This window comes from Alligator mississippiensis, chromosome 14 (genome assembly GCF_030867095.1).
Source record: "Alligator mississippiensis isolate rAllMis1 chromosome 14, rAllMis1, whole genome shotgun sequence".
In the NCBI taxonomy this organism is placed as follows: Eukaryota; Metazoa; Chordata; order Crocodylia; family Alligatoridae; genus Alligator; species Alligator mississippiensis.
This window is the reverse complement of record NC_081837.1, coordinates 20155453-20170671: the sequence shown is the minus strand read 5'-3', so window position 1 is coordinate 20170671 and position 15219 is coordinate 20155453. Positions and strand designations below refer to the sequence as shown.

The 15219-nt window shown below is 46.2% G+C and overlaps 1 protein-coding gene across 1 annotated transcript in view; it reads left to right on the top strand.

Moving 5' to 3' along the window:
• LOC132244875 (AP-2 complex subunit beta-like) overlaps window positions 1-14912 on the top strand; it is a 31321-nt gene extending 16409 nt beyond the window's left edge. The window contains exons 8-10 of the mRNA XM_059717535.1: window positions 3725-3984; window positions 8268-8458; window positions 14757-14912. Coding sequence (XP_059573518.1) covers window positions 3725-3984; window positions 8268-8458; window positions 14757-14767 — 462 coding nt within the window. The 3' untranslated portion in view covers window positions 14768-14912. The remainder of the gene's footprint in view (window positions 1-3724; window positions 3985-8267; window positions 8459-14756) is intronic.
• The last annotated feature ends 307 nt before the right edge of the window (window positions 14913-15219 follow it).

Here is a 15219-nt window from a genome sequence, read left to right as displayed (position 1 = left end):
AACAAGGCTTTCTTTTGCTCCCAGGCTACCAACAAAAGTGGCAATGTTGTTGGACATTTTTAATACTGGATTTCGACCAGCTTGCATGGGCTGCTGAGCAGAGATCCCCTGACCTTGGATCCCTGTGAATCTGAACCAGATTTGAACTGACAGCCTGAAGTCCTGCAACTCCAGATCGTTAGAGAGGATTTTCCTCTGACAGGAACAGCAGAGGCCTCAGCTTAGCTCTCTTGCATTCACTGGGGCTAGTCGTCCAGTGCCCTTTGCACCCTCTCTTCCAAAGACCTGCTGCATTGTACAATTAATATAAAATCCCTTCCAGCTTTCAGAGAGTTTGTTCTTTTTCCAAAATGTTTTAAACTGCCATCATCTGGTCTGCTTTGCTTTAAGAAAGGTCACAGGCACGGTCTGCTGGCATTTAGAATCCTCACCTTGATGTGTGGAGCCACTGTTAATGCCATCAAAGAATGGGGTAAAAGTTAGGTTTGGAGCCTGCATAGCAGCAGAGACAAAGATGCCATTAGGCAGTCCCTGAACTTTATGCTTGGTTGGGTCTAGGATACAGTGTATCATTATAGAGAGAGCCTGCAAAAGAAATGTGCCAGGCATTAAAATCCTCTCTGTGAGTCACAAAACACTTAAGAGCCTAGTATGATCCTAGGGTGCCATTTTTTCCCCTCTTGTTTGTCACAAACCTTAATTCAGTCTGGCTTATTGCATATTTCTATGAATAATAATGCAATGCAAGTTGCATAGCAATAGGCCCTTTAGTGTTTTAGTGCTCTGACCTCTGATTCAGAGGTAGAGATACTGTTATTTTTCACTTTAGCATGAGAGTATCTAAGCATGTATTTCTAGCCATCTCTAATTTGAGGGCTTAATGTGTGTCGGGAGAGATCTCCAGAACAAAATGGAGGTGAGATTGTAGCATGTGGTAGGGTACCCGTGCTAGCCCAAATCATCCAGCCTAGATAACAACCTCCCTGAAGACAGAGTAGGAGAAGGAGGTGAGGAGAAAAAAAAATCTACTTTTGTCTATTCCAGCAGGTGTTTTGAGATTTGAAATCTTATAAAACCTGGTTACATTCAGTTGGCTATAATGCTGGAGAAGCATTTAGACTTGAGTACGGGTATGTGGGGTGGGGAGGGGTGCATTTGGGGAGGGATGTGTGATTGTGTGTGGGAGATGGTGTGGTTGTGGTGCTTGTGGGAGAAGGGTTTTTGGGTATGGCGGGGTGTGCATGGAAGCCTGCTGCACCCCCCCCGCACACAGCCCCGTGAGCTGGTCAGCATCTGCCCCACAACAACCTGGAGTCTGTGCGCCCAGCCCCACAGTCCCAGCCCCATCCCACGCCCACTCTGGACTCACCCCAGCAGGAGCAGACCAGACAGAAATCCACATACACATCCCTGACCCCAGCCTGCCCCGTGCCTGCTCTGCACCACCCACATGTGGTATATCCTGCTGCCCCCTGGACACACAGCAGGGCTGAGGCGGCTCCACACCTGGACTACTTTTCTAGACAGCCCAGGTGGCGGTGGCTCCTTCCAGCTGCTGCCACCGCTGGCCCCAGGCCTGTTGTACTGGTAGGAGCCTATGTGTTGTGGAATCAGAAAAAATATATGCCTTAAACTTTGATTATTTTAGTTATAAGATGACATAACCGCTTTGTGGAGAACTGCTGGCTCGGTACAGTAGAACAGATAAGGGCAAGTGTTTGTTCTTTGTCACTCTTCTGCAAATGCTTCGCTCACTGCGGCCTTGAAGGTAGAAAAAAAAAGTATGTACAAAGTAGATTTCCAGGTGCAAGAAGGAGGTTTGTGAACTAACCCCACCTCCCCCATAATTCCCATCCTGATAACAGCAAAGAAATAATGAAGTAATATTATAGCCGCTTTTCATGCTAATTTCACTATATGATCACGTGAGTTGTAAGCGACTGTTAAAAAGTATATAAGCCTCCTGATTTTGCTCTTGGGGGGGGACCCCTTCCAAGTGCTTGGGAAATCCATGTCACTTTGGAACTCCCCCTACAGCTGTAGTTTCTTTTGAATAAAAGCTTCTGCTGACCTGACCCAAAAGTACTCTGTGTGTGTTTCCACGACAGCGTGTAGCCCTGATCCAGCCTGCCCCATGCTTGCTCTGGACTCATGTGCCCAGGCTCAGCAGTGGCGGCTGCCAGGCAAAAATTGTTCCTCAGTGTGGGGGAAAAATGGCTCCTCCCCCTCATTGCTGCTGGATCCTTCCTGCTGCAGCTGCCTGGAGCCTGTGTTGGGTTTCCCTACATCTTCAGCACCACATCTGGGCTGCCCAGTGGGGCAGCAGTGACAGAGCAGTTGAGACGCAAGGCACCCCGGCATAGGCTCTGGGCAGCTGCAGCAGGAAGTACCTGCCTGGCAGCCGCCACTGCTGATCCTGGACGGGTGAGTCCCAAGTAGGTGCAGAGTGGCTGGGCTGGAGTTGTGCTGCTGGTTCCTTGCTCGTACCATGGATCTGGGGCCAACAGCAGTGACTGCCAGAAGGAGCCACTGCCGCCTGGGCTGCCTAGAAAGGCAGTCCAGCCACAGAGCCACCCCAGCCCTGCTGCGTGTCCAGGGGGCTGCAGTACATGCCATGGGTGGGTGGTGCCTGGGCCAGGTGGGGCTGAGGGACCCACCACGGGCTGGGCAAAGCCCCTCCATGGGCCAGATCCAGCCCACAGGACGTATTTTGCCCGCCCTTGGCTGAGAGTTTGCCGCACTTTTTGCAAGAAGCTCTTGCAGGCTGGAACTCTGCCAGCCTGCAGAGAGCTCTTTGCAAAAGTAGAAAATCTGTGGGTATCTCCATTAAAATGAAAAATCCACTTTTTTTGTCTGTTAAAAGGGAAAATCCACAGTTTTTCCCATTTTTGCATGGGAAGCAGGAAACCTGGATCCCTGGTGATCAGCGCCCTTACTTCCATGGGTAGCTTAAATGTCCAATATAAAATTACTCCTTACACCCCAAAAATACTGGAGCTTCTTGTTTCTTTTCCTTTGGAAGCTAGGCTTTTATCTCTCTTTTTTAAAACAGCTTTTCATGGTGGTACAGAATTATCTACAATAAAAAGGATGTTACTGACAGCTGGAGGCCTGAAAGACTGAAGGATGTCTTTAACAATGAGAGAGTGTGTGTGTGTGTGTGTGTGTGTGTGTGTGTGTGTGAACTTTTATGCTCCCTTTCAAAAGAGTATGTAAAGCAAACTCTTAGCAAATTAGCCACCTATCCTGTGGCTTTATGTGCCTTGTCCTACCAGTGCCCTTGTAATCCTCAGTCATTGTCTTTCATGGCACAGTATTATGCATGTGCTACTAGTACGTGGCTGAATGAGGAAGTCATTTTGATCCCTCTATTTATATTTATGGTAGGATTAAATAAGGACAATTAGAAGAGCACATTTGGAATGGAGTGGAGGGAGTTCTAAACCCTGAGGTCTGTTGTACTTGATTATCTCACTTGATCCCTTTTCTATTCAACTAGATGTTTTCCTCTTTGACTGGCTATTTAGCTGAAGGGCAAGAAGCCAAACTCTAATTTTTGTTTCAAATGTTGCTGTTTATGGCAAGTACTTCAGTCAGTAGCATTGTCTTCAAGGTTGTAGTTTCATTTCCAGTAAAAGAGAACAAGGTTACTGGAAGAAAAAGAATGTGACTGCAGCAAATAAGCCTGCTTCAAATCCCTGGATGAGACTCTGTTTTCTTTTAGGATTCAGACAACCCAGACCTGCGAGATCGTGGTTATATCTATTGGCGCCTTCTCTCCACGGATCCTGTGACTGCCAAAGAAGTGGTTTTATCAGAAAAGCCACTGATTTCTGAGGAGACTGACCTGATTGAGCCAACACTGCTGGATGAGCTCATCTGCCACATTGGGTCATTGGCTTCTGTGTACCACAAACCACCCAATGCCTTTGTGGAGGGCAGCCACGGGATCCACCGCAAGCATTTGCCAATTCACCATGGCAGGTAAGCAAGGAATAGCTACGTTATTGGCCTTCCCTGCTCTGAGAATGTGAATTAGGGAAGAAATAGTAAAAAAATTCCCCCAGCTTTGTTTTGAAAAGTTTGTTAACTTTTCAAAAACAGAACGGGTAGAAAAAGTGCTAGGTCAGGTCATTGAAGTTTGGCCTGGAGTAAAACTAAGATAAGTTAAAGCTTAAATAATGCTGTGAAAGTAGAAAGGTTTTGGTTTGTTCTGTCTGTTACAAATTTTCTCTAAAGACAAAAAATACAAACCAAAGAGCAGACTGGGCAATAAGCTTGTGATCTGAAATCAAATAGTAAGTGCACAGTGTACTGGAATCCTTGTTTTATAGCGGTTCTGTTCAACTGGCAGCCCACAGGCTGTGTGCAGCCTGTAAGGGGTTAAATTGCAGTCTTCAGGCTCAAACCAGGCAGCTGCTCCTAGCAGCCAAAGTCTCTGGGCTCTCCCTCCTCCTGCTTTTGCTTCAGAAGGCAGTGCAGTGCAGCACTGCATGGGGAGCTGATAGTCAGGCTGGGCTGTGCAAGGGGAGAGGGGAATGGGAGGTCGAGGGGGGAAGCATTGTATTCCCTGTGGTATGTGAGGTGGCTTTTTGTGCAGTGATGCTGGGGAAGTGCCCATGAGTGCATGTATTGCAGCAGTATGTAAAGGAATTGTGCCTCTACGGTGTAGCAGCTTGGGGGAGGGATTCACAGAGCAGTTGGGGGCCTCGTGGTGCGTGCCTGTGCAGCCCAGTTGTCCATCCGTGGCTTGCCTGCTGCTGTAGCCTGCACAGTGTGCAGCCCCCATTGGTGTGGCTTTCAGTGGCTTAGAAGTTGGACAGCCCCATGTTACAGCATTTCATTCCATTCCATGGTTCCTTCTTCAGGTGAGTTATACTACTTGCTAAGTGCATCAGTTACAGTTGCAGCTCTTTTTCCAGTTGAAGGTATAGTGTCAATGTAATGTGTACCAGAAACCCTGGGAAGTCGTTCTTGAACCACTGTTGGTTTATTGTTTGTCTGATTGTTTTGCTATCCTCTTGCAAATCGGTATAGACAGTTGTGCCTTTGCTGTCTCCTCATATCTCCCTTCCATAGATACAAATACTCCTGATGGCTAAAATACTTTCCATGGCTTTGGAGCATTATGAAGTTTAGTAGCTTTTCCTCTGTCTGAAACTTAGTCTGGCTGCATTGACCAAAGGCCTGCAACCTCAAGTTACACTCAGGACTTCTGGGGCTTCTGCAGCGTAGTGCAATGGAAACAGAAGAACTATGTCCTGCTCAGGGGCCAAGAGCAGAATGGGCTAGCTCAGGCCAAAGGTGAGACCAAATCTCCATCTCAGGCTTGGCCAACTAGCTCTCCTGTTCATTGTTATTTCAGGTCAAAGCTGGTATAGCTCAGATGAGTTCTTCACCACTTCTAGAGCACAAAGCTTAGGGATTCAACACTGGCAGATGCTGTCCAGATAGCCAACGGACTCCCTTTGATTTTCCAAGTACCGTATAGCTATTGCTTATATCACTGCACTGCTCTAATATCACGTTACTTAATCATCTGTTAGCTGGGCCAATATCCTCTATACCTCAATCCGCAACAACGTGAAGAAGCAACCAGGGGAACAACAAACAGTACTTTGGAGAGAGTGTTAACTTTCAGTGCTGTGCTCCTGTGCTCTTTGTAAATTAAAGGCAAATGGTGCTATTCATTGGCAAATTAGATTTCTTCTACATGAGCTCAGCTTAATAAAGAGATGTCATTATTGTGATTATCAGCCTTACTGCCTGATAAAAAGACATGTTGATCAGGCTTCAGGGGAGAGCCTTCTTTGCAGCAGTATTGCAGTAAGCCAAATTATGGCTTTCAATTTCATATTCACAATACTACTCCTCAGGGGCAGTGTTGCGGGGAGACTGAAATCACTCATTGCATGTCCTCTTGCTCTGCGCAGGGAAATTGACTTGCATCTTCCGGATGCCAGCAATACTTGCATGTCTGTTCACTTGGATCAAGCTAAAACTGCCAGTGGAAGACAGTGATTTTTCAAAAAAACTTGGGTGGAATCTTAATTTCTTTTGTTCTGAGGAGACGAAACTTTTCGGTGGCAGATTCTTGGGATAAGTGCTTGCTTAAATTATTGATTCCCCCCCTTCCCCCCCTCCCCCCCACCATACAAATGGTATAATTAAAATGGAAGGGTTAAGTGTTGAACTTCTGGGCGTAATCCTGCAAGAAATTACTCATAGTTGTGTTGGCAGTGTGAACTTTCTCCTATGCATTGTCCTCTAAAGGTAGTATGTCGGCCTTTAAGTGCTCCAGTTCTCAGCTGATAAGCAGTTCTCAGCCACATGGGCTGCTCAGCCACATGAGCTGCTTCCAGGTGCTCTGCTCTTTCTATTCAGGCACACCAGTTGTCATGAATTAGTGGTACCTTTTTGAGGTTCTGTGATGAAATCCCAAGAGTCAGGGGAGTAGGTTGAAAGCCAGCGTTTTGCCTATCAGCAGTGGAAGGTCAGACCCTTTTTTTGCTTGTGGGGATTTTTCTTTAGAGTGATATTATCTTTAAATACCATGCTTGCTCTTCTCTTAGGATGTTTATATTTCAGTCCTTGGTTTGCAGCCACCAGCAGCTACTTGTCTTCCAACAAGTTTTTGCTGCTGGTGTTCTGGGAGCAGCCAAAGCTGGGTCCGATTTAACTTTGGCTTAAGGATTCTGGGAGCTGTGCTGACGTTCTGGGAAAGCCCAAATATATTAATTCAAGAGAAGATCTGCTGGGGAACAGGTATTGAAACACTCTCCCTTTCATTGTTCTCCCAGGGCAATAAAAGAAGGGAAACATGATAGCATGTCTGTATTCTTAATATATGGCCATTCATGATTCTTTTTATTCTTTTGAAAGCTGTCATGCAGATTTCTCATTGGCCTTGGGGGCCGCTACAGTTTAAAAAAACAAAAAACGAAAAACACCACACACACACAGTCTTTGAAGAAAAGTGATTGTGCATCTCCATTAGAGAAGAGAAAGGGCATATAAGTAGAGGAGAGGTGGAACATTAAAGTGTCATAGTATACAGCAGGAAGGAGACTGAAGGAAGGGGTTTGACCCTTTGGCATTGCTGTAATACAATTTTACTCATGTCCATTGTTCATAAAAATCATCCAGGTCACACGTTTTGCTCTTACTGGGGATTGAGCTGGATCAGGGAAATTGCTTTCAAGTGAGCATTTCAGCATATTCAGTATGTAAAAGCCCTGCTACTAAAGGTGGAAGCATGAAAAAAAGTCAGCATTAACACTATTAAGGGACTAAATTTCATTCCAATAATCTTTTTCTTATATCCTTTTCTGCATTCACCAAAGTGACCAACAGCATGTATGCAGTTTCCAAAGGTATCTTCAGACAAATCATGGCAGTATCAGGAAGGAGGATCAAGGCTACTCACAAATTAGTAGGGTGGGATCCCTACAGGAATGTTCCCATTTTAAAACACCTTATCAGAATATTAATTCCAGGAGAACTTCCTTAAACCCCCCTGATGCATGTGCAGTAATACTGCGTGAAAATAACTTGCTCCCTTACTGCAGACAGTTGGGAGTGTGGGGGTAGGAGAAGCATAAAGTGAATCTAAAATTGTATAGCTTCTCTGAATATAAAAATATTGTAATGATGCACAGGAATTTGAGTGGCCACTATGGCACTTGCAGTCCACCCGTCATGTGTGTGTGTGCATCTTGTGTGTGTGTGTCCCACTACCTTACATTGAAATAATGCTAGCTGGGTTGAAAAAAAGGTCTAGAATACTTCACAACAAGTGAAAGTTAGATGCTGGCATAGGGCAAGTTATATTTCATGCTTTAGCAAGAAAGCTAATTTCTAGAGAAAGAAATTTGTCCTTTTCCCATTTGTGCCTTGTGTCTGAAGCTTCAGACTGTTGCGATTGCTAGAAGGAAGAAAAGACAGTTGAATAACTTGGTATGTCCCATGTGTGTTGGCTAAGGAGACAATTCGGCTAACCCAGGGACACCTTAAGCAATAAACACTAACCACCAATTCCCATTACTTGTTGCCTCCAATTGGTGATCATAAATCATGTGTTTTGGTCAGTCGCCAAAAAAACAAAACACCATTGCTTGGAGCTGTACCACGTCGCTGTTTGTGGGTCATTTGTATTTTTGGCGGTCATTCATGGGTCTTTGTTCTGCAGTTTCTCTTCTCTGGAGCTCCAAAGGCTGCAACAAAAGTGACTAAATATTCTACCTTATTTATTTTCTGTTTGCCCACAGCACTGACGCAGGAGACAGCGCTGTGGGAACCACTGCCACTACCAACTTGGAGCAGCCTCAGGTTATCCCATCTCAAGGTGACCTTCTGGGTGATCTTCTGAACCTTGACCTGGGCCCCCCAGTGAATGTACCCCAAGTGTCCTCCATGCTGTGGTGCTGTGGACCTCCTTGGCGGAGGGTTAGACAGTTTGGTAAGGAATGTACTCTTTCTTCCATTTCAAATGCTGTACAGTAACTAAAAACATTTGTGGTCTCAGCGGTTGGCAAGACCTTGGGTATTCATTCCCTTTGTGCTGAGTGCCTGCTACTGGGACCTGAAGAGATTCATAGATTACTGGGACCCTCAGCAGCCAGTGTTACTTCTGTGCCAGTTCACAGCCAGGTTCTTCCTTTAGTAAAGAATGCTACCACACAACTTAGATTCCCATTGTAGATCGATAGGACTATTTCCTGCTTTCTCTCACTGGGAAGCAGGGGAGGAGGATTGAAGAGCCCTGTCAGTTCCTAAGGTGTCCGAGAGCATTATAAAATACACCAGTTCCCCTTCTAAAGGGCTTTCATGGTGCCCTCTTGTTCCCAACTCAATTGAATTTCATTACAAGCTCCATCTTTATAGCCTGCACCATCCTATTTGTGTATTCTCCAGAGCATGTCTTGCTTTAAGTATCGGTGACATCTTAATTGCAGTTAGGCCAAGAGGAAGCACTCTGCTACTCCGCATAGTCCTGCCCTTCACCACAGGCACTCACAAGGTAGTATTCTAATATTAAAAGGGTCAGGCACCAGAGAATGAATAAATTCATTCTGCCTCTTGCCTGGGGAGAGCAAGCTGGGCATAAGCTGTCATGACCGAATCAGAAGGGGGAAAATTTGTTATGCAACTGAATAATGGGTGCAGCAGGTCTTAAATCTGTGGCTGCCATTCAGTAAGAGAACAGATCACTGAATACAGTAGCACATTTAGCCTTCAGCACTGAGAGTCAGGCCTCTATGATCAAGCGGCAGCTTTGGAGGAGTGAGAGGCTGTTTGTACAGCTGGACAAGCCCCGATGCAACAAATCCTTATTTGTCAGCTTCTCCATTCATTGTAGCAGTCTTGCTAAAACAGACATTAAATACAGAGCCCAACTTGTGGTGTTTCACTAGCTGATGAAGTAAAAACAAATCTAACTCTCCCTAGCATTGCTATTCACAGAGATCAGATGTGCTCAACTTATTTGATCTCTGTGCTGTTTGAGCAGCAGTTCGTGCACCTGAAGTTCACATCAGTGGAACAGGCATGCTAGTCCTTGGCTGCAGTTCTCAGCAGCATGTACTGTATAAGCCCAGCAGCGGGAGCTCAGTTCAGTGACCACTGATGAAGAGAGAGACAGCCACTGCTGTGCACTGTAACTAATTTTATTTCTTTAATTACATTCATACAATTCAGACAACAATGTCATGTGACAGCTTGAAAGAGGCATTTGAGCCAGAAATCCCTGTAGAGACACCTTCATCTCTGGTTGCAGAGACAAACCTTCTGTATTGAATGTCGAGGCACTTGGTTGTTGGCCAGAGACCTTGTGGATGAGAGTAACTTAAGGACAAAAATGGGTTAGATAAGTCATGTCCAACCTTTTAGCCCCATGTGGTTGGACAGTTGGGGTAGGATCAGTGTACAGGGTGGATCCAGTTTGTGTGCCCAAGCTGCAGCAGTCACTTGGCCCCCCACAACCCTCATACTTGGTTCCAAGACAAGGGGCTTTTTTTTTCATGCTAAATGGAGAATAAAAACTCAGAATTGAGGAGATAAAGTATCTAAATAAGTTTGGAGGGACATCTGTAATGCTTACATCACCAATTCTCTCAGGGGCTGATTCTCACAAATGTAGAGAATTTCCTCCATTTCTCACAGAAACACATTCCCTAACTTCTCAATGATCTTCAGGGTCACAGTTGTTTTCCCTTTTCCTGGCAGGTGATACATAAACAGCTTCCTGGTTTTGCAGGGGTCCATGGACACTAACTCATATTGTTTAAGAGTCAGAAGGTTGAAAAACTCACAGGAAAGGTGGTCACTTAAAAAGGACCTAAAACTCAGCAAGCCAATCACAAGTGCATCCAGTAATTTTTTGATGACTTCATGGGATATGATATAACTATTGCGATACGTTATTTGCAACATAACGTATCCACTATCACTAGTGTCAAGCGCATCAGGGCAGTTGGCACGATTCTCTCGGAGGCGCTGCTGGGGGGGATGTCTGTTAGCAGGGTTTTTCAAACACTTGAGATTGAACCTCTGCTTTGGTTACTTCTTTTGTTGACATCAGTCTGTGGCCGTACGGATTGATGTAATGGAACGGATCAAACAAGAATCTATCCAGCAACCTTTGGGGCTAGTCTTCTCCTCGTCTACTTCACGTGTCCCGCCTGAGAGAGTTGACGATAGGGATTCAGCAGAGTCTGAGAATTATTCAAATCTGAGCGGGCCATGACAGGAGTTGGAGTCCTGCACTGCCCTGCTCGTGCAGCATCCTCAGCCCTCTGTACTTCTCTGCTAGGATACCACTGTGTCGTGAAAACACACGCAGCATACTTTTGGGTCAGGTCAGCAGAAGCTTTTATTCAAAAGAAACTACAGCTGTAGGGGGGATTCCAAAGTGACATGGATTTCCCAAGCACTTGGAAGGGGTCCCCCCCAAGAGCAAAATCAGGAAGCTTATATACTTTTTAACAGTCGCTTACAACTCACGTGATCATATAGTGAAATTAGCGTGAAACCATGCTATAATATTACTTCATTACTTCTTTGCTGTAATCAGGATGGGAACTTATGGGGGAGGCGAGGTTAGTTCACAAACCTCCTTCTTGCACCTGGAAATCAGAGTTGTACATACTTTCTGCTATCTTCAAGACCACGGTGAGTGAAGCAGTTGCAGAGGAGTTACAAAGAACAAGCACTTTCCCTTATCTGTTCTACTGTACAGAGCCAGCAATTCTCCACAAAGCGGTTATGTCATCTTCTAACTCAAATGATCAAAGTTTAAGGCATTTATTTTTTTCTGATTCCAGACCCCACTTTGAGACTATTTAGTCTCACTTTAGCCTTAAACTTCCATTCTCATGAGCCCCTCTATTTCATCATGCATCCTTTCATGTTTTCTTTCAATTTGCTCACACTTCTGTAACACCATTATTCTAGACTCTGCCATGGGTTTTCTTGCCTTGCTAAAGCTTCTCCTGCTGGCTTTCACGCAGCAGAGGATCACTTGCACTAAGACATAAAACATTGTCAGCACTATCAAGACAAACAATATTCCATACAGGATTTTCTTGCCAAGGGCCCCAAAATCTGGGAGCCAGGAGATTAGCCAAGACCACATTACTTCTAGACCCCAGTCAGTATTTTTTGAGGCCGCTTGATGTAGGACCCTTAACTGATTTCGAATTTTACGAATGTCGGTTTCTATTCGCATGTCCTGATTGACATAGACACAACAGGTGGAGTTTACTAAGGCACATACTCCTCCCTGGGATACTAATAGGTAACCTAGGGCTATGTGGTGTTGTATAATTACTTGTGAGATCTGGGAGATCTCTTCTAGCAGAGCCTGAATTGCATCCGCAGTGGCATTTCCCATAGCTTCAATTTTGGCTGAAATGTTAATTATGGCTAGTTCCAATTCTCTTACTCCAAGCCACGGTATGAAGGTTCTCACAAATTGATGGAACCCTGTGTTTCTGGTAGCTAAGGGGTTAACCGCCCTTTTCATGTGATGGTTGAAATTTTTTACTTGTTCCAAATATATTGCACTATGCATTTCGAAACCAGGGATAACACATCCACAAGTGCGTGCCCCCACTCAATTCCAGGGCAAGATTTTATGAGCCCAGTTTCTGCAGAGCCAGTAAAGGCCCGGGGCAGAAAGGGTACTCAAATCTGGACAGGTGTTGTGCCATACCTGGCACTTTCAATTGATATGCATCGTATAGGGCGGACCACGTTCGGCTGCTATCCTGCTGGACCGAGATATATTACAAGAAGTAAAATTGGAGTGAATGTCAAATTCCGATCTGTTTGCAATGAGAGCAACATGAGGTTCCTGAGAAAAGTTGTAGACCATGAATCCTGTACAACTGAGAGAGGGTACTTTACCCAACAGGATTCCACTGGTGCTATTAGGGCTATAATCTAGAGTAGTTAGGCAATGAGGGTAGTGTTCTACAGGTGTGGCTTTATTATAAGCTCCGGTGTTGTTGGATCTGTAACAGAAAGGCGCCTCTACTCTTGGGGAGATTATCCAGCAGGGGCGGCCCTCCATTCCTTAGGAGCGGACCGATGGGCAGCTAACGAGTAGTGTCTAACGAAGCTGCCGTTTATTTTTCCCCATTGCTGGAGGGATATTGGTACTCCGATCATTGGGATTCATTGGTGTAGGTGCGCTGGGCTGAGAGCACATATCCAGCAGTTACTTTTATTTCCAGCTTGAGCCACCGTAAGGGAGATCTGCAAGTACAAATTTTTCTCCCACCCCACTTGGGTGATACTAAGATACCCAGGTGTGATGTATCAGGATATCAGTGCCATTTTTAGAGACAGGAGGGACAAAGAATTTCAACAACAAACATAACCAGCACCAGTAAGAAAAAGAACACTACCAGCCAAACCCGGGATGGCAGCCAAAGTCTTTCTCCGTCTTCTGGGCTCAGGTTACCTAAAGGACTGAGAACGTCGCCTCCTGGTCTTAATCAAGGTGGTGATCTTCCGAGTGGGAGCATTTACTTTCTTCGAGGCCGGAGATGATATCTTTGTTCTTCAACTGATGAATCTGGCTGGGCTGAGGTGTTGGGTTCAGGGGAGAGGTTACTAGCACTTGCACCCTGATGCTCCTCACTTGCCTGAGTGAGGTCCTGAGGGTCTTTGTCCTTGGCCTCAGGGAAAGGTCCCAAGCTGGGTTGGAATTCAGCTGCTTCGGGGTCCAATGGAGGTGATACCTTCTTGCAGTGTGAGCCGTGAGTCCACGTTTGGTGACCTTGGCAACGAACAGCAGAATTAGCGGTCAGAAGTACCTGGAAAGGTCCTTTCCATCTGGGTTGAAGTGCATTTTTGCATTGATAGACCTTTACGTAGACCCAATCTCCTGCTTTGAGGTTGTGACAGGGAACATCCGGTGGTTGAGGTAAGGCTTCTTGGACCTGGGCTGCAGCCTGATGTTGAACCGGTTGTTCCTGATGTGGGAGTCTCAGGAGAGCAGGGTTTGAACAAAGGTCCAGGATATCCTCTGCTGGGTCTGGTGGTGGGGGCGCCCCGGGCAATGCTGGATACATCAGAGCGGTGGCTGGCGTGTAATTTGGGGGAGCAGCCAATTTCTCCCGAACAACTTTTAACTGCGGTTTAATTTTTCTTAAGAGTCTTAGATTTCTAGTTTGAGATTCTGTCCACCTTTTGGACATTTCATCATACCAATAAAAGTACGTGTCCCACTGGTATTGTGGTGTTTTGGATCCACAGAAATCTAAAGCCCCTCTTAAGTGCACTATTTTATCCTGAGCAAGTGTTCCTTCCTGTGGAAAATGCTTCATGGGATCATCCTTAGTATACCAGTTCCACTTATCCAGGTACTTGCAAGCCTCGGGAGAATAGTGTGTGCACATGAAGTACGCTGGAGTCCCCTTAGCGGGGATGGGAACTTGTTTAGACTGACTTGTTCCCATTTTCAGTTGCACAGGGAGACATAGGAGAGGCTTATTTAGGATGTCCAGGCCACTCAGTGCCTTGCCCCGCAGTTTTTCACTGCCCAGAAAAAAGGCTTCTGACCCGAAACCGGCTCATAAAATGGAAATGGGGAGGGAAACACAAGAGGGATCCTTTCACTCCTGCTTTCGGCAGAAGCTACTGGGACAAGGGGTTTGGAAAAGACAAAATCACTCAGACGCCCTGTCCACTGGGTCACGAGGTTCCAGCTGGGCCCCTTGCTTTCGACGCTACCTTTTTAGGCAGAATCGGGGCGGCTAGACCCAGCCTTAGTCCCGGACCTGGTCAGTGGCTCATTTTTCTAAATACACACACACACATTCGTTCAATAGCCAGAGAGAAAAAGACCAAATTACTCGGAAGCCCTGTCCACTGGGTCACGAGGTTCCAGTTGGGCCGCCTTGCTTTCAAAACTGCCCTGTCAGGCAGAATTGGGGCGGCTGAACCCAACCGTAGTCTCAGACCTGGTCAGTGGCTCATATTTCTAAATACACACACACGCGCATTCATTCAGTCAGCCAGACCTCCTCCCCCACACCGCCTGAGTTAATTAACCACAAGCCCGATGTGCTGTTGGATGAAGGTGCTTCAAACTCTTTCTCCCTGAATAAAACGTACGTTACCAGACACAAAATTGGATCCTTTACCAGACAGAAAAGTTTAGCCGGCACTGAGGTTCAGACTGACCTGGGTCTTGTCATTACCCCTGGTGACTCGTGGGCATGACGATCTTGTCTTTTCTTCTCTCTTAGGTGTCTGGTGAGACTTGAGACCCCAAGCATTCTGCTTCTGCCTTTTATGTTCAACTTCACAGCTCAACAGGTAATGGAAGTTAAATGGCTCATACTGGCCAGCCAAGTAAGGCAACGATGCTGCAGAAGCCAGATGGGTGTGAACTGCTTCCCTGGGCATGCTGCCCTTGGGGAAAACCACCAGATCCCTCCTGGCTGGGAGGAGAGCATCTAACAAGTTGACAGTGTCCCAGTAGAAGCTCGCAGGGGTGCCTCCATCTGCAAGCCCACTTTTCACCCGTTGCAGCCAAGCCCTTGGCCAGTGGGCGAGGCTCCACTGTTCGTCGTGACACTGGATGCTTGAATGTCGCCGGGCCTCCTGAGTGGCAGTGCGGAGGTGAGTCGGGCGGGGGCCTGTGACAAGGTTACATGAGAGTGAGGGGGCAATCTCAACATAAGGACTACCAAGCTCCTCTGTTGGATG